The sequence below is a fragment of the Pseudonaja textilis genome, chromosome 1, assembly GCF_049901715.1.
Source record: "Pseudonaja textilis isolate UNSWEBS1 chromosome 1, rPseTex1.2, whole genome shotgun sequence".
In the NCBI taxonomy this organism is placed as follows: Eukaryota; Metazoa; Chordata; class Lepidosauria; order Squamata; family Elapidae; genus Pseudonaja; species Pseudonaja textilis.
Window position 1 is genome coordinate 155,795,078 of NC_141990.1, and position 23,921 is coordinate 155,818,998.

General features: G+C 37.8%; 1 protein-coding gene across 1 annotated transcript in view; it reads right to left on the reverse strand.

The window, feature by feature from the left end:
- PKHD1 (PKHD1 ciliary IPT domain containing fibrocystin/polyductin) overlaps nucleotides 1–20,857 on the reverse strand; it is a 256,453-nt gene extending 235,596 nt beyond the window's left edge. Inside the window, exons 1-9 of the mRNA XM_087922428.1 lie at nucleotides 20,796–20,857; nucleotides 20,532–20,603; nucleotides 15,953–16,017; nucleotides 15,548–15,587; nucleotides 12,855–12,925; nucleotides 9,586–9,687; nucleotides 9,326–9,421; nucleotides 9,010–9,148; nucleotides 7,556–7,670 (exon numbers count right to left, since the gene is read on the reverse strand). Coding sequence (XP_087778554.1) covers nucleotides 7,556–7,670; nucleotides 9,010–9,148; nucleotides 9,326–9,421; nucleotides 9,586–9,687; nucleotides 12,855–12,925; nucleotides 15,548–15,587; nucleotides 15,953–16,017; nucleotides 20,532–20,603; nucleotides 20,796–20,857 — 762 coding nt within the window. The remainder of the gene's footprint in view (nucleotides 1–7,555; nucleotides 7,671–9,009; nucleotides 9,149–9,325; nucleotides 9,422–9,585; nucleotides 9,688–12,854; nucleotides 12,926–15,547; nucleotides 15,588–15,952; nucleotides 16,018–20,531; nucleotides 20,604–20,795) is intronic.
- Between the last annotated feature and the right edge of the window lie 3,064 nt (nucleotides 20,858–23,921).

The window sequence follows — 23,921 nt, forward strand, 5'->3', positions numbered from 1 at the left end:
CTCAGGAATTCTGAGAGTTCAAGTCCACAAGTCATAGAGAATACTTGATTCAAAAAGCAAGGGAATAAATGAAATGATTTTTCCAAATTATAGATCCTAGTGTCAAACATGAAAGCAGGAACATTCATTGAGTTTAAAGCACAGATTTTATTATTTCTACCTCTAATACAAGAATCTAGTCAACTAATGGAGATAAAGGTAAATAGCTGCTACATAACCATCAACAGAATTCACCGGAGGGGTGGGGGAGTGGATTATTGTGAAAATGCAATTACTCCAAACTGAAGACACATTTAACCCTGCCTTCCAGTTCAGCTTTTTCTTCTACATCTGGTGGCAATAAATAATCCAGAAGCAAACTCCACACTCACTATCACTGATAATGTTATCAAATTGGGTAATGAAATGTCTGCAAGCAAGCAAGCTCAGAGATTATTCCACAGCTACAAAGATAATTTATTATTAGACTCTGTATCAAATAGATTACAACAGAATTGAAGCTGGCCAGTAGCTACTATTTGCTTCATATCTGAAGGAGTAATTTCAACATTTCTACTTTACCTGATTGACTATGACAGTTTTTGGTTTTGGAAATTCCACACTGAATACTTTTCCTATCACCTTTCATAAGAGGCACCAAAAAGACTGGTGACACATTTAGAAGCCAACATGCTTCTGAAGAAGCATTCTTAAATTGAATAAATCAAATGGGTGAAGAAACAAGTCACTGTTTTGTCTTGAGAAACAGGGAGTTAAGCTGCAGTGAATAAATACTAAGCATCAAAAGGTTTAGCTCTGAACATCAAATGATTCAATTTACTCACAAATCAATTTAAACTCTGCCTGGATTGAGGGGAATGGAAGGATTTATACTCCTTGCAGGCAGCTGGTCATTTGCATTCTTTTAGCAAGTGGTTAAGGTCATCTGGAGGTTTATCTGTGTCATCAGGGTGACCTGATGGTGTAAATTGGTGTGGAGCTTCTTGGAACTGTTGAAAGGACCAGGGAAGGTCTCCAGGGGAGACCAGGAGACCAGGGGAAACATGCAGGGGTGGGTTTCCACCAGTTCTGTCCACCTCTGTAGAACCGGTAGCTCTGAAGAGCAGCAGACATAGAACCAGTTCTATGTCTGGTGATGTTTTTGCCCACCCACCCACCCAGGGTCTTACCTGATCTTTATTTCATGATTTTTCAACTTCAGCTGCCAAACGAGGCACAACTGCAGTTTAAAAAGCAGGAAAAGGGGGCTGTTTCAAAGGCTGCTTCTCTGCACGCAGAATGTTGATGATGATTTACAGGTGCGCAGCTTGCAACGTGCAGGGAAGCTCATAAATCCCAAACCAGTAATTAACCCTGTTGTATCCCACCCCTGGAGACATGATAGCAGTCTTCCAATATTTGAGGGGCTGCCACAGAGAGGAGGGGGTCAAGCTATTTTCCAAAGCACCTGAGAGCAAGACAAGGAATAATGGATGAAAACTGATCAAGAAGAGATTCAACCTGGAAATAAGAAGAAATTTTCTGACAGTGAGAACAATCAACCGATGGAACAGCTTGCCCTCGGAAGTTGTGGGAGCGCCATCACTTGAGACTTTCAAGAAGAGATTGGACTGCCATTTTTCAGAAATGGTATAGGGTCTCCCACTTGGTGGGGGTGGACTAGATGACCTATAAGGTCCCTTCCAACTCTGATTATCTGTTATCTGAAAGGACTGTGTTGTGGACTGGGGATAGATGATGTCATCAAAGAAAGTCCAGTTGTTTCAAAAGCACCTTTGGGACAACTGCTTGATGATTTAACTATCGCCATAATTTTCTGATGAGAAAGAGTGCTTACTAATCTGAAACCACAGTACCTATGAAAGTTATCCATTCTGTAGAAAAGTCTCTATTTCATCATCCATTAAAAAATTGGAATTGTTCAATTTAGAATCATTTGGCTAGTTGATTAATGGAGTTAGACTTTCCCATCAGGATAAGAGATATGGATCCCTGATGACGCAGTGGTTACAATGCAGTATTGCATGTTAACTGTGCCCAAGCCTGAAGTTCAATCCTGCAAAGGGGCTCGAGGTTGGCTCAATTGTTTCCATCCTTCCAAGGTTGATAAAATGAGAACCTGGATGGTTGGGGACAATGTGCTGACTCTGTAAACTGCTTAGAGTGGCTTGTAAAAGCACTATGGTGCAGTATATAAGTCTAAGTGCTATTGCTATAAGAGATAATGTTTAATTTGTTAAAGTCTCAAAACCAATATCACTGGATTTCTTTCCCTTTTCCTAATATCTTTGCCTGTTACAGAGTAATGAAAACTAAGTCTGCGTTTAGAAACAAACAAGGGTTCTATATTGTTCTGGAAATGAATGGAGTATAGAACATTAATATTTTTTAAACTTTCTGCTTTAAGGATTTAATGTTAACTAATAGCTTTTTTATGAGTTCAAATAAATGCTTTCGCATTATCCAGATAAATCAGTTGTTCGTATATTGAACAAAGATGTATTCAGGGACCATTTGGCACATGGGTTTAAGCTGTAATCAAATAGGGCCATAATCCTGAAGTTATTATAATATCTGTTTCATATATATATATTTCATACTGAACAATGAGATACCAGGAAATAGTTTATACAGAAACAATTTCATTCCTCAAAAGACAAGAAAATATATTCAAATTGGGGCACAAATATTAAAAGGGACATTTTTCATTGAGTATTTCTTCTATAATAAATGGTTTAGTACCTAATAAAATTTCTGGGATAACTGGGAAATACTGTTTAATGTGCAGCTACTGTATCAGATCAGTATGAAGTAGTTTCTCTGAACGTGGCCAAATTCTGCTATGCTGTATGTAAAATTAGACAAACTGTAACTTTAACTGACCACTGTTAATCTACCACAAATCACATTATATTATTCTGTATTTTATCATTATTTTTGATTATTACTACTGTTTTAATACTTTTATTTGTGGTGCTGGTCTGTGATCATAATAAAGATTGATTGACTGAAGCAGTTTGGAAAAATCTACTAATTAAAATTGCAATATTTCTTGCATGCCTAGAATTATTTCTCATCACATCTCCATCATTCAACTTTTCTGTAACAACTTACAAAACAGAAAATAGTATGAGCCATATTTATCATGAATAAAAATAATGCCAATCTAATAAAATGCAGTGATATAAGCTTCCAGGCTGAGAAAAGTTGATTCAAAAAGCAAAATAAAATAAAATGACTTTTTCCAAAAAAATCCGTAATTGCTCAATATTTGACAGATTAGTGCCATATTCAAGCCTCATGATTAGTTTAGCTGTGTAAATCAGTTATTTGTTTTTAATTGTAGGCCAGTCAGTAAAATTAGCGTCTGTAGGAGAGGAATGCACAACTTAAAAAAAGAATGGGGGAAGTTAAGTGGATATAACCTGGATACATTTTTGAAGAAGGATCAGTGTAGATTCTGTCATGCTAAGTTATATATTTACCACTTGTGAGCTAGAGATGATATGTTTAAAAATCCAATTTTCTTGGATTTTCAAAAACTAAGTCTTCTGAAAAGACTCAGAAAAATAAAAATTTCTCCCAATTAGTTAAAAAAACAGACAATAAAAATAAATGGGCAGTCAAGGATATATATTAAGGTGAAAATTGTTAATCTGTTTGTCAATGACATGGAGTTGGAACATTCACTGAACTAGCCACATTTGCTGATAACATCAAACAAAATGGTGGCAGAAAAATGGTTTCAATTATACAGACACCGCTTGAGTTTTTTTGACTCCCCTGTAGATATTCCTACGTGGTAAAAACAAAAAGAAACAGCAATTTTTTTTTCCAAAATTGAATTTCCAAATTGGGGATGGATATTAAAGTAGCAAAGTCATTTCAATATAAGCAAGTCCGCAGTGATAGATATTGAAGTTAGAAGCCTAACTTTGGCAAATACAGTATATGCAATTTGCTAACATGATCTACATTAGTGATAAATAACAAAATAAATAATCACTGAGGTGGATGACTAAATGAAAACATTGCACATTGTGAAAAAGGACATTTTTAAGGGCTGCAGGGCATGAGTGAGTAAACTAGCCTTCTTTATATTAGTTCCCACCTTATTTCTCCAGTCTTACTGCAATTCTGGTAACAGAATAAAACAGTTTTATTTTAATGTTCTTTTGGTTCCTGGTAACTGTGGCATAAATCTTTGTTTGAAATGTACCTTTTCTTTTTGTGATTGTGTGTTGGTTTTCACATTATTGTTTATTGCTATTTGAGAAGATCATTGTTATTGATGATGATGTTATATGCCATCCTCAGTTCCTCTAGGCTGGAGAAATTTACCAGCACTGTAATATAAATACATTAACAAACAAACAAATTCCAGGAAACATTAAGAAAAATAGGGAAAGTGGTGTAAAATAAAATTGCTAGTATAGCAATGTTTATATACAAAAAGCTGTTGTAACTATAAGTGAAATAGAAAAAGAATTAAAATTCTTTTAAACAGGAAATTATGGAGCTAAAAGACATGAGGAATAAGGCAGCCCAAGGGATCATGAAAAAAGAAAGAAAAAGAAAGTAAGTAAGTAAGTTCATTTAGGAAAGTTAAGTAAGACATAGAAAGCAATGATTTTCTAGATCTACTGTTTTTGGCAGTGCTGGATCATCTCCAGGAACAAAGCAACTGGGGAAATAGAAAAATTATCTTGTTTTCAGGCATGTTGTTGGTATTTGGGGGTGGGCTGGAGCTAAAATGATAGGGTTGAGAACTCCTTTAAAATCCCCATGATATGCTATCACTACACATTTGTAAATGCCCTAAAAGATTCTGCAAAGTACAGCTGGTTACTGCATATATTTTCTCAAAGCAGGGAAAGAATACTGGAAAGTCTCAGTTATGCATTTTGGAGCTAAAAAAAACAATAGAACGAAAAGTTAATAGGACGTTAGCCAAACAAGCAATCAATATTTTCTTTTTTGGATCAGAAATGGTTCTGATATTTGGCAGCAAATCTGAGCTCTGAAGATATGTATCATTTTGAATATTTCCCTTTACAACACTGAACTAGACAGTGAGTCTCCCTCTCATGATTTCATATAAGTATCTCACAGTGAGGCATTATTAGGTAGCTTCCTGATCTATTGTTCTAACCAGCCAATCAGAGCACTTGGAGCCAATCCCTCATTTGAATGGCTCCCAGTATATAAGTGCACAGTTAAAATGAGATTACTATCATTTGTAAGGGGGCAAGTAAGCTGAACGGGAGGGGTAACAACCAGCAAAGACATGGCTGCTTTCCAAAGAGGCAGGAAGGCCTACTTCAGGAGGAAGAGGAGGATGCGCCAAAGGAGATACCGAAAGTTCCTAAGTAGACGGAAGAAGCATAATTCTAGGCGAGGTAGGAAAACACAAACCAGACACGTAATGAGATGTGCAAGGAGCGGCTGTCGAAAGAGACGTATGCCTGTATACCGATATCTGGACCGAAGGATCAGGGACAATGTGCTCTCAGCCCAAAAGGCCAAGCATTCAATGACTTCCTACAGGGGCAACATCTATCATAGGAAGCCCTTGAAGGTAGGTAGACCAAGAAAGAAGAAGCATTATAATCGTACACGTTCAGCTTTTCTGAAAGCCAAACTGAGGAAGCAAAGAGCTAACAAAAAACGTGCCAAGCCTTCTGCTCTTGAGAAAAAAGCCAAGAGAAGGACACGTTATTCTGATGAGGAGGTTTTCTATAGCATGGCCAACACTTCCATGCCAAAACCAGCATCAGAAGAAAGACCAACAAAGAAACACACTGTCCGCTTCACAACTCCTGGCAACACAAAGACCGAGCCCCAAGAGGACCCCTCCCTTGATAATCAATCAAGCCAGCAAACAATAACACCCAAAAAACGGGGTAGACCTCCAGCCACCCCTGTTTGCAAAAGTCGTTAATCTAGAGAAACATCCCTCACTCTCCTCTGAAAAACCTCCTGCAGGCCCCTGGAAAAGTAAGAGAGAAGTAAGAGGAAAATAAGATACCAGCCTGCCTTAAAGATTCAGGAGACCTTATAACTGACTTTTGATGAGACCACCTTCACCCCTACCAATCTGGAATAAAAATGAATTTGCTTTATCAACAAATTAGTTTGACTGACAACTGAAAATGGCATTTGGACAATTGCAAGACAATCCGCTGGAAACAAAAGAGAATCACTTAAGTAATCCTACTCCACTTGAGAACATTTATTTCCTTAACAACGAGGAAGTTGATTTAATGAAAAAGCACAAAACTAGAGACTTGCCATAATTTGGCAAAGAAAGGATTGATGTACTGAAGGTGTGTTTTCCTCTCCAAGGAACATCTTTAAATAGTAATAAAGCTGGATCTTTTGAAATATGTGTTGTGGAATTCCATCAAGCATGTATGGACAAAATGGGGAAAAATACAACAGAGAAGTGATTGTTCCTTCTCCTATTGCCCTGTGTGGTATCACAGTGGTTAGAATGCAGTATTGCAGGCTAATTCTGCTGACTGCCAGGAGTTCAATCCTGACAGGCTCAAGGTTGACTCAGTCTTCCATTGTTCTGAGGTTGGTAAAATGAGAACCCATATTGTTGGGGGCAATATGCTGACTCTGTAAATCGCCTAGAGAGAGCTGTGAAGCACTATGGAACAGTATATAAGTCTAAGTCCTATTGTTATTTACAAATCAGCAAACAGTCACTGATAAATATCTTCCTATTAATCTTAATTAGTTTCTGACAGATTCAGTCTCAGTTCTCAGGCACTAAAGCACCATTTGAGTTGAAACTGGCTTAAAACTCTATTTAAGCATATGGCATATCATACATGGACTAGCAATATTATGTATGTATGTATGTATGTATGTATATTAACATTTCACCTAGATTCCTTTGAATCACTAGAATCACTGCCAAAGACTGGAATGGGAGTGAGAATGACAACGTAAATTGTAGACAATTACTTGATATAATGAATGAAAATTGCTGCAAACATCTAAAACAGTTGTGCTCTCATCCAGTAGAGTAGAGTATTGGTAACTTAATTCCAATCACTTTATATTTAGCAGAGAGAACCCAAGCCTGCCAAAAGTTCTATTCCATAAAAGGGAGCTCGTGTTAAGAAATGGTGATACGTTAAAATAAATATAGCTTGATTTCCAGATTATTACATATATATATAAAACTGGGTTGCTGGTCTCTTTAAATTAAGATCTATCAAAAGAATTGCTTATTTATTTCTTACTTTATCCATCTTGCACATAAATTATAGATCTGTCTCAGAACTGAAGTAAATTGCTCAATTTTTATTCCAGATTTGTTTTCCATATCTCCTGAAGTTATCCAATTCATTTTAAGTAGCTATGTTTGGAAAGATCCAGAGTTAATTAAAAGAGAATGTATATTCCTTTCATTTCAAGCACATTTTTGGCTTTTGGTAAGAGCAAAGTTGAAATTCTCAAAAGAGGAATTCTATGGACAGTTAATCAAGGACACTGTTTTAGCATATTAGTTTTTGGCAAAGTAGTTTGTCATATGTCATACCTTTTTTCTTGGATCATCTGAGAGGCTTATATACAAAGAAGCTTTGCCATCTGCTTGAATCCAGAATGTATAATTATTTGTCTCTGGTGCCACAAAAAAACCATGTAGTCGTGCACTGGATCACAAAAACAAAGATATTCAGTTACCTAATCTCAAACAAGATTCTTCTGTTGAGTCTAAGAGGTTGTAATTTGAATTAGTTACCATATAACAATTCTTACTTTAAACTAAAAGACCTTTTTTAAAAGAATGATGAAGGCATGATCACTATTTCAACCCAGAACATTAGAAATTTCAAGGAATGACTCATGCTGCAAATAAATCTTCTTTATTTAGGAGCCGTGGTGGTACAGTGGTTAGAATGGATTATTGCAGGCTAATTCTGTTTTCAGCTGGCAGTTTGATTCTCACTGGGTCAAGGTTGACACCCTTCCATCCTTCCTAGGGTCGGTAAACTGAGAATTATACTGTAGATGCCAAAATATACCCCACAATTGGGTTTGGCTTATCTGCAGATAGGCATATTAAAGAATACATCCAGTAATACTTTTTTTCAAGGTGCCTGTATTTGCCATATATATTCATGGACAAAGAAATCCTTGAATTTTTAATAAAGTACCATGAAAAATGTGGATCGACTTATTTCCAGATGGTATTTTTTTCATGATATTTTAATGCAAGGGGTCACCTTATCCATGAATGGTTTTATATGTAAATATATATAGTATTCCACATTTGCATTTTTCTCCTTTAAAAACATCTATGTTGTTTCTAGGAATCAAAAATAACTTGATGACACATCATCGATCAATAGATCTAAAATTTGTTTTAGGCAGACAACTTTCCAAGCCAATTAAAATGCAATTTAAAATTGATTAAATAAATAGAGCAGTGATTAAAATGAAGTTTGGGTTTGGCTTGAAGTTTTATACATATTAGGACTGTGCATCACTTCAAATTCAGAAATAGATGGATGCCTGTAACTTCTTAAAGCATCTCTACCTTCTCCCACTACTGTACCTTGAAAGCTATCAGTTAATAAAAACTCCTAAAAAGTGATTGTTCGACATCACATAGGAAGCACTCTGGATAGATGGAACTTTCTGAGGCTTTGGCTTAAATATGTAGAATGCAACAAAAACAAGACACAGAGAGAAGCAAAATGTAAATGTTCTTTGGGTACCTTCCTTCCTATTGTGCAAGTGACAAGTAAGTTTTTAGCACACTTCAGGAAAGTTTTACTTAAACTGGTTTAACAATAATTCCACATTCTCATGATCACCTAGAAAGTCCGAGTCTTCACTTGGAACTGGCAGGAAAAATCTTTGAGTATTCTAAACTCTCTCACTACCATTCCTAGAATCTTTCATGGTAGATTAGATGTATAGATTGCTGAATAGTCAGCGTTATATTATTGCAACTGTTAGTATGACTTAATAAAGAACACTTATTACCTGAACAGCTTCTGTTTCTCAGGCAGAAAATTGTATGGAGAACTGGCATTAGGAACAATCTGCCAGCCATACCCTGGAATCACTTCAGTGAGATTAGCGTCTGAACCATCCCAAACTTCAAAAAGAAGGCCCCTGTTTCCTGATAAGTTGGAAAACAAGGATGGAGTTATCAGTAAACGAACAAGAAGTATTAGTTAACTTATAAATGTGCAAATTAACCAGTGATCGAAATCAATCCATAACAACCTGAGTCTAAGATCTCAGCCCCACCTCATTTCTCATTTGATCACTTGGATGGGCCATAAGTTGGAGATACCTGGTTGAATTTCACTGAATGATCTATTACTGTCTATTGCTCCAGTTGTACAGATTATCTTTTGTGGAGTAATATGTTTAAGTTGGCAGGGAGTACCTGTGGAAAGGAAAGAAGAGCATGCAAATGAAAAAAATCTCGGAGCATTCACATCCTTCCTACATACTCACTACACATTCCAAATCATTGTGTATGGCTTCTTTTTATCACGTTTCCATGTTCTGAGGCTGAAATGTCATGAAATCTGATTTTATCATTTTTACCTGCAGCTGTGACTTTTATAGGTGTGTCAAAGAAGTCCCCCGTGATGGTGAGGTCAGTTCCACCACCTAGGCTGCCTGTAGCAGGATACACTGAAGAAATGTCTGAGAGAAAAATAAAAAAAGATAACAATAGGCTGCCTTTTTATTCCTCTTTCCACCCTTTATCTTCATAAGAACTACTGTAAGAAGGTTCAAGAAGTCTGATATGCTCTGCCTTGGACTAAAGACAATCAACCATTGTCTTGGTTGCAACTCTCCCTCCTGGTCCTCCTCAGACCAGCTCACATTAAGGAAAGTGGTTTTTGGATATCATCGGGGCCAACAAATATTGAGACAGATTAGTTTCCTGTTGGCTCATGGACTTTTGGAGAGCCATGTACATATCTACATCCACCTGCTAATTTTTTTTAATCCATTTCAAAATAATGGAATAGTTATTCTTCTTCATTGAATATGAATGTGAGGGGGGAAATAGAGATACTTTCATGGCAAAAAGGCTTCTATGTCTTCTTCCTTGGACAGCTTGAGAATTTTTATACCTTTGGGACTATCTCCACTCATTACACATTCTAAAAACTTTAGAGGTGAATGTGCCCCTTCTGGTGATTGTATTCCTTTAAGTAGGTCTACGATATTACCCCCCCCACACACACACACACCCTTCTCACCCCTTTTTCACTCCTTTCCCTTTCTTTCTTTTCTGTCTGCCTCCAAAGCCACTCCTCAATCTCTTTTTTTAAAAAAATTAATTGAAACTTTTCCTCTTCCTGTCTTTTTAACATATCTGTGATATTGGCTAGAGTATCTGGGGCTAGCCCCATTTCTGACTGATCTACCTTCTTCTTTGGTTTAACCCCAGGTCTAGGGTGGATACCTGTCTCTACCAAAGTAGAGGCCTCTTCTAAGGGATAATCTGTTATTTCTGTATTTTCCATCTCTACTTGTTTGTTCTAGGCTTTGGTAAAAAGTCTGGTTTCTGCAGCCGGAATATTGGCCAATTTTGGCAAAGGCTGAACTGCATAAGGAGCAAACTCCCTCCCTTTTGCAGCCCACATTTCAGCCATTTCTTTTCATGGCATATTGAATGACCTCCTTGAGTTTAAGCCATCTTCACTTGTGTTGGATATCTCTCCTTTTTTCTGGATATCTCACTTCTTCCACCACTTTGTCACAGGTTCTTTTAAGTATACCCCAGTCAGTGGGTTCCAAAACATAAGAGAGCGAACACAACAACACAAGTTCCTAGGCAACCCCACTTCTCCCACACCTCCTAATATTATTCCTCCAACTCCAACACTATTCCTTCTGAGTTCTATTATTGCCCAAAAGTATCTCTTTCTGTGTGGTTTAGGCTGCTTTATTTCTACACAGGAACACACATCTATTCACTCCCTCCTTCCCCCCAACACACACATACACACCAAAACCTCCAAAGGTCTCTCAGCAGAATTTTTATAGCCAATATTGCTGGGGAGAGGGCTTAAAGAGACAGGACAACAGCTACATAGGTGCTGACCATTTTCTAGGCAGCTAGCCAGTGGTGGGATTCAAAAATTTTTACTACCAGTTCTGTGGGCATGGCTTGGTGGGCGTGGCATGGCTTGGTCGGTGTGGCTTGGTGGCCGTGGCAAGGGAAGGATACTGTAAAATCTCCATTCCCTCCCCACTCCTGGGGGATGATTACCGCCAGTTTTCCAAACTATTCAAATTTCCGCTACCAGTTCTCCAGAACTGGTCAGAACCTGCTGAATACCCCCTCTGCAGCTTGCCCTCTCGTATAAGTTAATTCTAAGAAAGTTCACTAAGCTAGAAATCAATTTAACAGTACCAAAAAATCCAGCTACTATTCCATTAGAAAAAAAACATACTGGATCCTAGATAAGCACAATTACAGCTCATATATCTGGGATTAGATTGAAGAATAACAAAATAATACTATAGATGGTACATGTTCCTTTCTTCTTTACGCTCTCAGGCTAGAAAATAATAGATCTTAATTTGTCTGCACCTCATATTAGAAGCCCGAAAACTTTCCTTCTAAGGTGGATGGTAGTGGTGGTATATAATGTTCCATTTCACTGGTTATATTCACTACCTATCACTAAGAGGTCCTATAGAACCATTTTCATTCTTGCTGGAACTTGCCAGATGTAGGTAATCCCTATGTATTAGATGTTTTTACTGGGATTGAACTCCCATGCTTCAGAGGTGGTATTCAGCAGGTTTTGAGCAGTTCTGGAGAACCGGTAGTGGAAAGTTTGAGTAGTTCAGAGAACCTGCAAATACCACCTCTGACTGGCCCTGTGGTGCCCTCATTTATTCACTGCCTCCCGAGTCCCAGCTGATTGGCTGGGTCTTCTTTTGTTGCCCTGCACAGGAGAACAGAGCTGAAAAGCAGGTTAGTGGCGTGGGGTGGGGAGGGAATGGAGATTTTGCAGTATCCTTCCCCTGCCATGCCCACAAAGCCATGCCCACCAAGCATGCCATGCCCACCAAGCCACACCCACAGAATCGGTCCTAAAAAAATTGAATCCTACCATTGCCGTGCTTGTTCATTGATGACTATAATGTAGTATGGTATGATTAAAGCTATCTTGCAAATAGGAGTTAACTTATCTGGTCCTCAACTCTCTAATCTGAGAGAGCAAACAAATAAGAAAGGAAGGGATTCCATTCATTGGATCTACTGACTTCTCTTCCTTCAAGCTGCTAAAAGTACCATATAATAGTCATCAGTGTGCAAGGCCTGGGACTTCAAATATCAGTAAAGAGTTGAACATATAACATGTAACTCCCAACCCTTTTTATAAGAGCCTAAAAAAGTGGCTTTGCCAATCAGCTTGAGGCCCCAGTGGGGGAACAGTGCAATGGAGATGGTTGATTGAGTAATGACATATCCTACCTTCCACCCCCACTCTACCCCTGCCCTCCCCATGGATCCTTGGTTTTAATGGCTGATTTTAACTTTTTATGTTTTAAATGTATATGTAACCATAAACTGCCCAGAGTTACCCTATGGTAAGATGAGCAGCCAATAAATTTTATGAATGAATGAATGAATGAATGAATGAATGAACACTAACCTACAAGGGCTACCTATAGCTGACATTCCAGTAAGAATAATTTTAATAGTACAGTGTTTCCTAATTGTTAATAAGGAATACAAGCACTGAAATATATAAGTTATTAATTAAAATTGCTTTCACATTCCTTCCATGATCTTTCAAAATGAAGCACTGCAAATGTTACCCCAGAATAGATCACAGCACCTGAGAATGTCTGGTACAAGAAAAGTTCCTGTTTGGCACTTATAAGCCAAGCATCTTTGTGTACTATTGACCTGCAACATGAAAACAAGAAAAATAATTAGAAATACTTCTATGAGAAGAAGATAAAATTGACATCTGTTGATTATAAAATGAGGGATACATTGTAACATTGTGATGAAACACTGAGAAAATCAGTGTTTAAATAAAGGATTAACTGAACCTTCAGCAAACATTAAAAAATATATAGCCTATGTATATATAGCCTATATATAGCCTGATGTTTAATTAGAGACTGAGAGACTGAAATCAAAATTATCCAACCTATTCAATAGTATGGTTCTTGTGAATCTCTTAGCTATTCATTGTTTCTTTTCCTCTTGTGCTTCTTTTTTTCCTTTTACAGATGTTTAATTAAAATCAAAATTCAGAAAACAAACCATTCCCATTCCATTCAACTGGAAATCTGTCATGTCAAAGACCTTTCCCCAGTTTTATAGTTTGTATTGTCTACACAATTTCTTGTCATATCACTGTAGTTGGCAGGTTATTTTTTATTTTTCTGAGAAATCTCTTCCAATTCACTTGTTTGCCAATGAATTAATAATTTTTGTTTAATTACTGATGTCTCTGCTTTATAAAACTGAGCATGAAAATCATAGAACTGGAAATTGATAGATTCTGTCTTAGTTCTTAACTGACAATTATTTGGCATGAATTTCTGATATCACATTTCATTGTTGAACATAGTCTGGGATTGCAACAGGGCCTACTGAGGAGTCCACACCAAAGCAAAAGAAATCAAAAAGTAATGAAGTCTAAAACAGCTTTGGTGTACTTGAGGAAAAAAAGTATATTCTATACATTGTAGATTTTAAAAATGCTGATGATGTTGAAGTCCAATATGTCCATTTTTAGAACTAAAAGGAGAGTGTTTGGGGAATACATCTAACAGAAAATCTTCATTAGTTAAAAAAAAAATCACCAACACTAATTATATGTTGATAGCTTAAGAAATTTCAGGATAACATTTATGAAATATTTCAGGAGTGGATCCATAAAAGTTAGAAAATAGCCAGTTTGGTCTAGTGGTTAAGGCACCAGACTAGAAACCAGGGGGCCATGAATTTGACTCCTACCTTAGACATGAAAAGGGATGGGTGACTTTGAGCCATTCGCTGTCTTTCTTATCTCACAGGGTTTTTGTTGTGGGGAAAATAGGAGGATAACAGAATAATAGATATGCTTGCTGCCTTGAGTTGTTTATAACAATAATAAAAGGAGATTGTAATATAAATAAATAAATAGCAGAACAATGGTATCAGTTCTTTTTACTGTCAAAGAACTGAACTATTCTTCACTGTAGTATTGTTCAAATTCCAAATCAGTTCTACAGTTGCTATTAAACATAATCATTACCCTACATGATTCATTTGAGTACCTGCTAATATAAATTGGTCTAATCCAGCTCCTGAGCCTCAAAAAACGCTGTCATTGTGTAGAATAAGTGTTTCTTGCAACATAATAATCATGTATTGTACTTTTTCCAGCACATTTTGTATTTATCACCTATTTTACTGAAATGCAATAATTGCAAAAAAAAAAAAATCTGGCTAAAGCGTTATCTTACGTCCATGGTATTTCAAGTTGGTAGCCTATCCTGAAAGTTATAAAAGGTGGTCTCTTGTGCTGGACTTCAAAAATTTAACAGCTACGGGTCTCCCAGATAGATTGCTCTTGCTCTTAAATTATTTATTTCTTTAAGTTATTTCTACCTTGTCCATTTCACCTAAGTGTAAACATTATGGTCTTTTGCTTGAAACCAGATGGGAATGAGAAGAAGAAGAAGAAGAAGAAGAAGAAGAAGAAGAAGAAGAAGAAGAAGAAGAAGAAGAAGAAGAAGAAGAAGAAGAAGAAGAAGAAGAAGAAGAAGAAGAAGAAGAAGAAGAAGAAGAAGAAGAAGAAGAAGAAGAAGAAGAAGAAGAAGAAGAAGAAGAAGAAGAAGAAGAAGAAGAAGAAGAACTTTATTGTCATTGTACAAGTACAATGAAACTGTGGATGCATTCCAGCAACTGTTCACAACACAATAAAACCAGAGCACTTAAAGATGAAGATAAAAAAAAAGAGTACCCGCATCTCCATTTGCAATTTGAGAGTACAATATCTACGAATATACACAAAATATACAACCAACACTGAAAGGTTCATGAATGGGGAATGGGACAACTTGCCACAGCCAACTTGGTGTGATCAACTCACCATGGCCAACTTGCCAGGGCCAATTCATTGAAGCCAACTCATTATGGCCAACACGCTGCAGGACAATTCGCCATGGGCAACTTGTCATGGGACAACTTGCTGTGGGAGAATGTAACAATTCTATTTAATTATTTAAAATAAATAAATAATATTTTAATTTTTTCCATTAACATTTTATTCTGTTCCTCCTTTTGCATCCTTTCTTCAACGATTCTATTGTACCATTTCTTTGATATTAGCATAACCCTTGTCCATCAGCAAGTTGTCCTTTCATGGGATGGCCAAGGTGAGTTGTTCTGCAGCAAGTTGGCCATGGCCACTTGGCTGTGGTAAGTTAGCTGTGGTGAGTTGGCTATGGCGAGTTGATCATGGCAAATTAATAGGAGCCTGTTAAAATTATAACATTAAGCAAATGAAGGAACTTTTTGTTTACTTACTTTCCCTTGTTATACACTGAAAAGCTAACATTGTGTGACCCTATAAGAAAAGAAAATACATTTTCAATGTAAGAACTTGAATGCACAATTTATGAATACTATATTTTAGATGTTTTGTTTTTCATCAATATAATAAACTATTTTCAGAATTTTGAATAGAACTTTTGCTTTCACTTTCATTTTTTCCCTAGGAAAATATTTCTGGTCTCCTTAGCTTTCACTAGTTTTTTATTTATTATTTTATATTAACTACTTATGGTTTGTCTTAGGAGTGTCCACTGGAAATAAAGACAACAGGAAGAGTCAGAAAGGAAAACGAGTTGATTCCTTGCAGAAGACCAACATATACATTTTTATAATATTGAATAAAACATAGTAGTATGTTATTCTCTTATTTCTACTAACCAATATAGTTGCCTTCCACTTGACATTCTACAGTTCCCAGGTCATCATCTAGATGAATAGGATAACTGTGAGCAAAGCAAAAGAAAATATTACTGAAAAGGTTAAAATGTCTTGTTCAAATGAAGAGCGTTGATGTTTCTTCCTTACAGAGACTTCTAAAAAGGCAATGATACATGAATTGCAGAACATTGCCTTCAGGTGTTCATTGAACACCAAATCATTGAAATAATGTTAAATATTTTTAAAGTTTTTTAATTGAAAATTAGGACATACCACATGAACTATTGTAATTTGAAAACAATAATTGCAATGATATTTTTTTTCTTTGCTAAAAGAGCGAATAGATGCATCTGCATGTGCCAGCATTCTAGACTGTACATTCCTGCTTAGATTAAGGGATCCATTCTTCATAAGAAAATAGCTTCAACTCCTTGAACATTTTGCTTGCCACTTCAACATCTATAATATATTTTTTGAGATACAACACTGACCATAACCGATTGCAATACTTAGTATGTGATTGTACCAAAGATTTGTCTCAAAGCATTCGGATATTTCATATGTAAAAAGGGCATGGGGGATAATTAATTAATTACATATCATCAAGTAAGGATCAACTTCTGGTGACTACATGGACAAACGTTTGCATATAAAATCATACATTGCAATGTCCTACCTGTCAATGAATACTTCAGCTTCAACCATAACAACACAAGAACACACAACAGATACAAACTCAAGGTTAACCGCACCAAGCTTGACTGCAGGAAATACGACTTTAGCAACAGAGTGGTCAATGTCTGGAATACTCTACCCGACTCTGTAGTTTCTTCCCCAAACCCCAAAAACTTTAACCTTAGACTGTCTACTATTGACCTCACCCCTTTCCTAAGAGGTCTGTAGGGGGCGTGCATAAGCGCACCGTGCCTACCGTCCCTGTCCTATTGTTTCTTTTATTTTTCTTTTATTTTTCTTATATGTACTCATTTCATGTATTCATAATTATGTATACACTTTTACTTATCTCGTAAACAATTGACAAATAAATAAAATAAAATAAAATAAAATATTAACCTTTCTCTAGGTTCCTCATTCCAAAGACATTGCTGTAATTTTTCTGTTTGCCTTTTACTTCCCAAGCACATCATTTTTTTCCTGGTCCAACATCTACTCCTCAGAGTCTAAAAATTCTCATCATTGCCTTGAGGGAATAACCAGTCTATATTTGGGCCAGACTATTTCTTTTTCTTGCAGAGTAATTTTTCTTAGTAACCACCTCCAAATTCATGATTTGATGTTATCTTTCACTTGTTGTTTCTCAGAAAAATTAAGCAGTTATTTTTCAGTGTACAGCTGTATTAATAAAATAAAAAAGTTCTGGATAATGGATTTAAACAAACATCTGCCACATAACACACCAAGCTTAGACAAAGTAATAGAAAATGAAAAAGGTAAAATGCCCTGGGATTTTAGAATTCAGACGGACAGATACCTGACACATAACACCCCACAATAATAATAAAGACAAAAAAGTCTGTATAATGGACATGGCATTACTTAAGGATAGGGGTGGGCTTCAAAAATTTTAGCAACTGGTTCTCTGTGGTGGGTGGGCATGGCCATGGTGGGTGTGGCCTAGTCGGCCTCCTGCACCATGGTGAGGGTGTAGTTTTTGCCCTCCCCGGGCTCCAGAAGTTTTCCTCAAGCCTCTGGGAGGGCGAAAACAGCCTCCCTGGCCCCCAGAGGCTCTCCGAAGACTGGAAATGGCCCATTTCTGGCCTTCTGGAATTTCCAGGAGGCCCATTTTTCATCCTTCCCAGGCTCTACAGGCTTTCCTTGAGCCTCTGGGCAGGCAAAAACAGCCTCCCCTGGGCTCCAGAGGCCCTCTGGAGGCCAGAAACAAACTTCTGGGAGGCCCACTTTTTGCCCTCCCTGAGCCTCCATGCAGACCCTGGACTTACCTGGTATCCAAAAGAGGCCACGTGGGGACTCCTGGGAGGGGAGGGGCCAGAGTGGTATTCAGCAGGTTCTGACCAGTTCTGGAGAACCAGTAGCGGAAATTTTGAGTAGTTTGGAGAACCAGCAAATACCACCTCTGACTGAAGATTTTACAGTATCCTTCCCCTGCCAAGCTCACAGAACCGGTAGTAAAAAAAATTAAATCCCACCACTGGCCGGGGCCAGCGAGGGGTGGGATTTGTGGGTTTGATGAACTGGGCAGAATTCTAACTAGAGGATCGCCCACACCCATGTGAACCCTCAGCAGCCCACCTGCTTAGAGACAACAGAATAAGAGAGAAAGAACTGGAGAAAATAACCAAATACAAAGATCTGAAAAAAGAAATAGAACAACTTTGGTAAAATAAAGCAAAGGTAGTATGGTGCAATCCCAAAGCAACTGGAGCACCACTTAAACACCATTGGCATTGACAAAATCACAATCAGTCAATTATAAAAGGCAGCTTTAATTGGAATAGTCCCGTGACAATATTTTTAACACTATCCAACAACAACATCTGCCTATCCCAGATCCTTGGAAAGGACTAAATAGGTGGATAAAAATGACATATCTGGTCTAAACATGGCTGATTATGTGATCAATTACAATATAATAAAAATAGGTATTTAAAGAAAAAGGTAAAGAAATTTCTCAAATCTTCCCACAGAGCTTTTGATGGTAATGATTTTGGGAAATGAGGGAAAGCCAGCTCAACAAATTTTGGGGATGGGCCTTGCCTGCCTTCACTTCTCCCACTCAAGAGACCTCATCTGAGGTGACCTAGATGTCTAAGTGATAATGTGAATCACTTGAGATCCCTGGGAGTTGAGAATTTTACCAAGAAAAGATACAAGGGGCAGCAGGTGGGACCTTCAGGAGCTTGTCATCGCCCAGCTGAGATTGTAAAGAGCTAGTCCACATTGCTACTTTCTAGATGTACAAATTATGACTTGTTTTCAAGAAACGTATTAACAAATGAAACCTGAATTCTTATGTTAGACTGGACTTCTATCTCCTGCCTTGACTATTGCAATGAGGCTGCCCTTAAAAAGTATCCGGAAGCTTCAATCGGTTCAAAACAGAGCAGCCCACATGGTTTTGTGCAGGCCCAGGTGTGCATATGTGTCACCTCTCCTGCAGGAGCTGCATTGGTCACCATTTTGTTTCCAAGTAAAATTTAAGATGCTGGTTTTCACCTTTAAATCCCTATATGACTTGGGACCAGAGTATCTGAAGGACCACTTCTCCACAGTTACATTCAAAGTGGGGAGGCAGTGAATGTTGTGAGTCCCCTCTCCTAAGGAGGTACATCTGAGGCACCCAGAAGGCCTTCTCTGTGGTGTCTCCCTTCCTCTGAGATATCATTCCTGCAGAGATTAGACTCCCCCACCCACTTTAACACTCTTTTTCAAGGCCCTGAAGACCTGGTTTTGTCAATGGTCCTGGGGAACTCAGAGTAGATGGAGGCCATGAAGTGGCTGGTCTGACTAATTGCTGTCGCTAGGAAGAGTGGAGTGGGGATTGTTGTTAAAGTTATATATTAGGTTTTATTTTTTTTTAGCCATCCAGGGTCACTGACAGTCACTGGGTGGTCATATAAATGTTCTAGAGATAGATGATAGATAGATAGATAGATAGATAGATAGATAGATAGATAGATAGATAGATAGATAGATAGATGGATGGATGGATGGATGGATGGATGGATGGATGGATGGATGGATGGATGGATGGATGGATAGATAGATAGATAGATAGATAGATAGATAGATAGATAGATAGATAGATAGATAGATAGATAGATCTAAAAGACTTGAAACTAGCACTACAGAGAACCAGCCTAAAAAGTTAAGTGTTACTTTTTTGTTTGTAACCAAATGCACAATACAGCTCTGACTGATAAGGATGACTTTTTTTTCAATAATGAAATGTTATTCATTTATTTTAGCTTTACGAACTGTGCCAATTGATTTCAATGGCTTTCAGTATAACAGTAATTTTTTAAAAAATTGTATCAAGGTCTTTCTGCTCTGTCTCATCTCCTATTGCCCAGACTCTGTACTAGCATTAACACTGGGACAATGTCTGTAATTTCTGAATCCCAACCTTGATCTTTTATCTGTGAAGGAATCCTGATGCATTAGATGGGGAAAGTTTTAAATACATTAACTGAATCAAGTCTAACTGTTGTGCCAGAAGATAGGAAAGAATAAGCCCAGGTTAATACTTAACCTGTTTTCTTTTCCTGTAAAAAAAAGTCATTATCCAGCCTCAGAACTTCTAAACCACAGGTTTCCAAACTTGGAAACTTTAAGACTTGTGGACTTCCAAGTTTTGTTGTTCTAAACAATGACTTATTAAAACACTTCACAAGAAAGCTTCATTGATTTCCTGGTTCCAAAGGTCTTTTCACAAATTAAGAGCAGCAGAAGTTGAAGAGACTCAACATAGGTCTCATTGTCTCTGAATCCACACACAATGAAATCTCACTGAATAGTACTGTAATTTTCAGAATGATTTCACAACTTGAGGTTGTTTCCAACGCTATCTGTGTAAAAGAAATGATGATTTCTAACTTACATGTTACGTGTCTGCTGACTGGCAAGAGAACAAATAGTTATCCATCCATTTTCTGCCTCAAGGATTACAGGCCTAGTGGTGAAGGGACATAGTTAGTCAAGCCAGGGGAAAAAAAACACATTCTCATATATTCTTATTCTTATTCTCTCTCCCTACCTCTCTCCCTCCCTCCCTCCCCCTCTCTCTTTCTCTTTCTCTCCTCCTCCTCCCTCCCTTCCCCTCTCTCTCCAGGACCTATGCAATCGATCAAGCATAAAAACATACCTCGATGAGGGAACTACCAACGGGAAAACCACATCTCCACCAACACTGGCATGGCGAGCCATATTATATAAACAGCTAACCCCACACTCACCTACACTGATAATGCTACCAGTTGGGAAATAAAATGTCTGCAACCAAGCAGCCAAGCCCAGAGAGTACCAAGGGCTCCATAGTTAAACCCTGAGCTGCAGCTATTATTGGAACTTAATCATCTTTTTCCTTTTTCCTTAAATTCAGACACATCTCTCTCCTCTTATTTGTTCATAAAATATAACAAGAAGTTTACAAGGAAGTGAAATGCCCTTCATCTACGGTACTATCTTCCACCAGCACTCTAGGAAGAAATTGAATGTTATGTCCAAAACATTATGTCAGTCTGCAAAAACAATGAAATCACTTGCTTATCAGATGTTTGAATCCCATTCAGACAACTGTGTGATCTAAACAGATTAGCAAAATAGTCCTCCTGATACCATCTTGCACCACCACATGTCACCATCAAGAGGTCACATCTGCTCTATTCTGCTTCAAATACAAGGTATATAAGAAGGCAGATCGACAAAACAATAACTTCATATCATTTCAATATCCTATTTACTGCATTTCCAAAATACAGGAAAATACTACTGGACATTATAACTCAGAGAAACACTGAACACAAGTTTACCCATCAATAAAGTTCACGTTGAAATTATAAGTTTCATAATCTTGGGCCAGAATCCGACCATAAATTTGTATTACATTTCCTATTGAGAAAACAAAAAGCACAAATTAGAATGTATTGCTTCAAAAGCAAAATGAATCTACATGAAAAATGAGAAAGGGGAATGATGCATTGATTTGTTTGATGTGAATTCAAGCCAACAAAAATGTCCTTTGCAAGAAACACAGTTCAGAATAAAACATCTTTTCATTATGTGTTTTAAAAATCTTGTTCATATATACAGTAGACATAAATGAACTTAAAAGTATCCCTTTCCTCCCATTTGACGCTATCATTCATCCTCTTCTTTATTGGCTTATGATAAGCTTCTTTCACCTTTAAGATCTTACATGCATGGTATCACATACAGGACTGTTTTCTTCAGCTAATATTGGCCCACACACTACTTCTGCAATTTAGGAAATTGATTCCAGAAAGCCTTCCACGGGAGATTAGATTTGCCCCTAAATAAAGAGTCTTCTAAAGAGATGATAAAAACTGTGTTCTTGAAGATAGCTTGATGGGTGTGTACTGTTTGAAGTTTGATGGTATATTACCTCCAGTTGTTTTAGGATTAATTTTATTGTGATATATTGCATATTACATACAGAATTCTTCAAGACATCATTGATATCTGGTGCTGAAGTGTCCACAGAACCAAGACAAGAAAGGTAAACAATGACATACATGTGTTAATGTCATCATGCAAATGCCACAAGATATATATACTAGTATCAAAAGTTGGGATGTATAGGCAGTCCTTCACTTGCAGCCACAATTGGGACCAGAATTTCCATTGCTAAGCAAGGTGATTATTAACTGAATCGTGACCAATTTTAAATCATTTTTGCCAGGGTTAAGTAAATCATTACCATAGTTAAACGGATTATGCGCTCATTAAGTGAATTTGGCTTCTCCCATTGCTGTAGCTTGGGAAGATCAGAAACGATAATCACATGACCCTGGGATGCTGCAACCAACATGCTAGTTGCCAAGCAGCCATATTTTGATCACATGACCATGAGGATCCTGTGATGGTTATAAGTCATGAGTCATTCTTTTCAGTGCCTTTGAATATTTACTAAAGGATTGGTCATAAGTCGAGGACTACCTGTATGTTAGTAACTGTTAACTTACACAATCATATAATTATTGCACACATGTTGCTTATACATGGCTTCATGGACGTATCCATGTAGATTTCTTGTCAACAGTACAGACGTGGGTTGTCACTGCTGCCTTCTGGGTTGTTATGTGAACTTCCTTCTTTTGGGGTGGGGGGAGTGGATTCTCATCCAAATGCACACTGAGATGCTTTTTTCAAGATCAGGTTTCCAAGATACTGCTAGTTTGAAAGATTTGAAATTTTCTCCTCTTGAATTTAAATCGATGTAAACTTCAGAATGTAAATTCGTTCCTTTTGAATTCACTAAACCACCTTAAAATGTCTTTGGATAGTCAGCCATTTCTTTTGCTTGCTTTAAACCTCCATTGTATTGTCACAAAAGCATGTTGTTAAGTATCATTATGAAGGAACATAATCAAATCATTGTAGAATGTAAAACGTACCTGCATCTTTCAGGAAAACTATGGATACACGCAGGGGCAGGCTTCAAAAATTTTAGCAATGGGTTCTCTGCCCGGTTGCTGGGTGGGCATGTCCATAGTGGGTATGGCCCAGTCATCTTCCTGCACCATGGCAGGGGAGGCTTTTTGCCCCCCCCCCAGGTTCCAGAGGCTCTCTGGAAGCCAGAAACAGGCCCATTTCTGGCCTTCCCAAACTTCCAGGGGGCCCTCCCAAGCCTCCCCACGCACCCTGCACTTACCTGCATCCAAAACGGGCCTCATGGGGACTCCTGGGAGGGGAGGGGCAGGTGGGTGAAGCCAGCCAGAAGTGGGATTTGGCGCTTCTCCGAACTGCACAAAATCTCTCGAACCCCTGAGAACCCGCTGCAGCCCACCCCTGAGTACATGGGTTCCAGAAATGTCTTCCACCTCCTGACCTTCAGCCTTACTTTTCCAGCAATATGAATGAGATGCTTTTATTTTCTCTTTGAAAGCCTGGCCTTTTTGCTCAGCAGCATTTGGAGCATTTGACAGTTTAGCAACTCTTGCATAAGTCCTGGTGAGGTTCACACACACGCACCTTTCTCCACAGGCTGAAGACCTGAAGTCAGGAATCTTTGCTTGCCAATTCCTTATTAGGGTGGTGTTTACATTAGTATTTTAGTTCTAAAGTCATTTATTTACCTGGGACTCCACATGGGGGGTTTACTTGAAACACCACAGGTGTCTCTGCAGCGGAGAACTATTAAGAGAAGAATACATTATACATTTAATAATTCTTCAAAAATGGAACACTTCCTTCAGTTTCAATGGGCTCCTAGCCCCTAAGCTGAACATCTTCTATTCAATAAAATTAG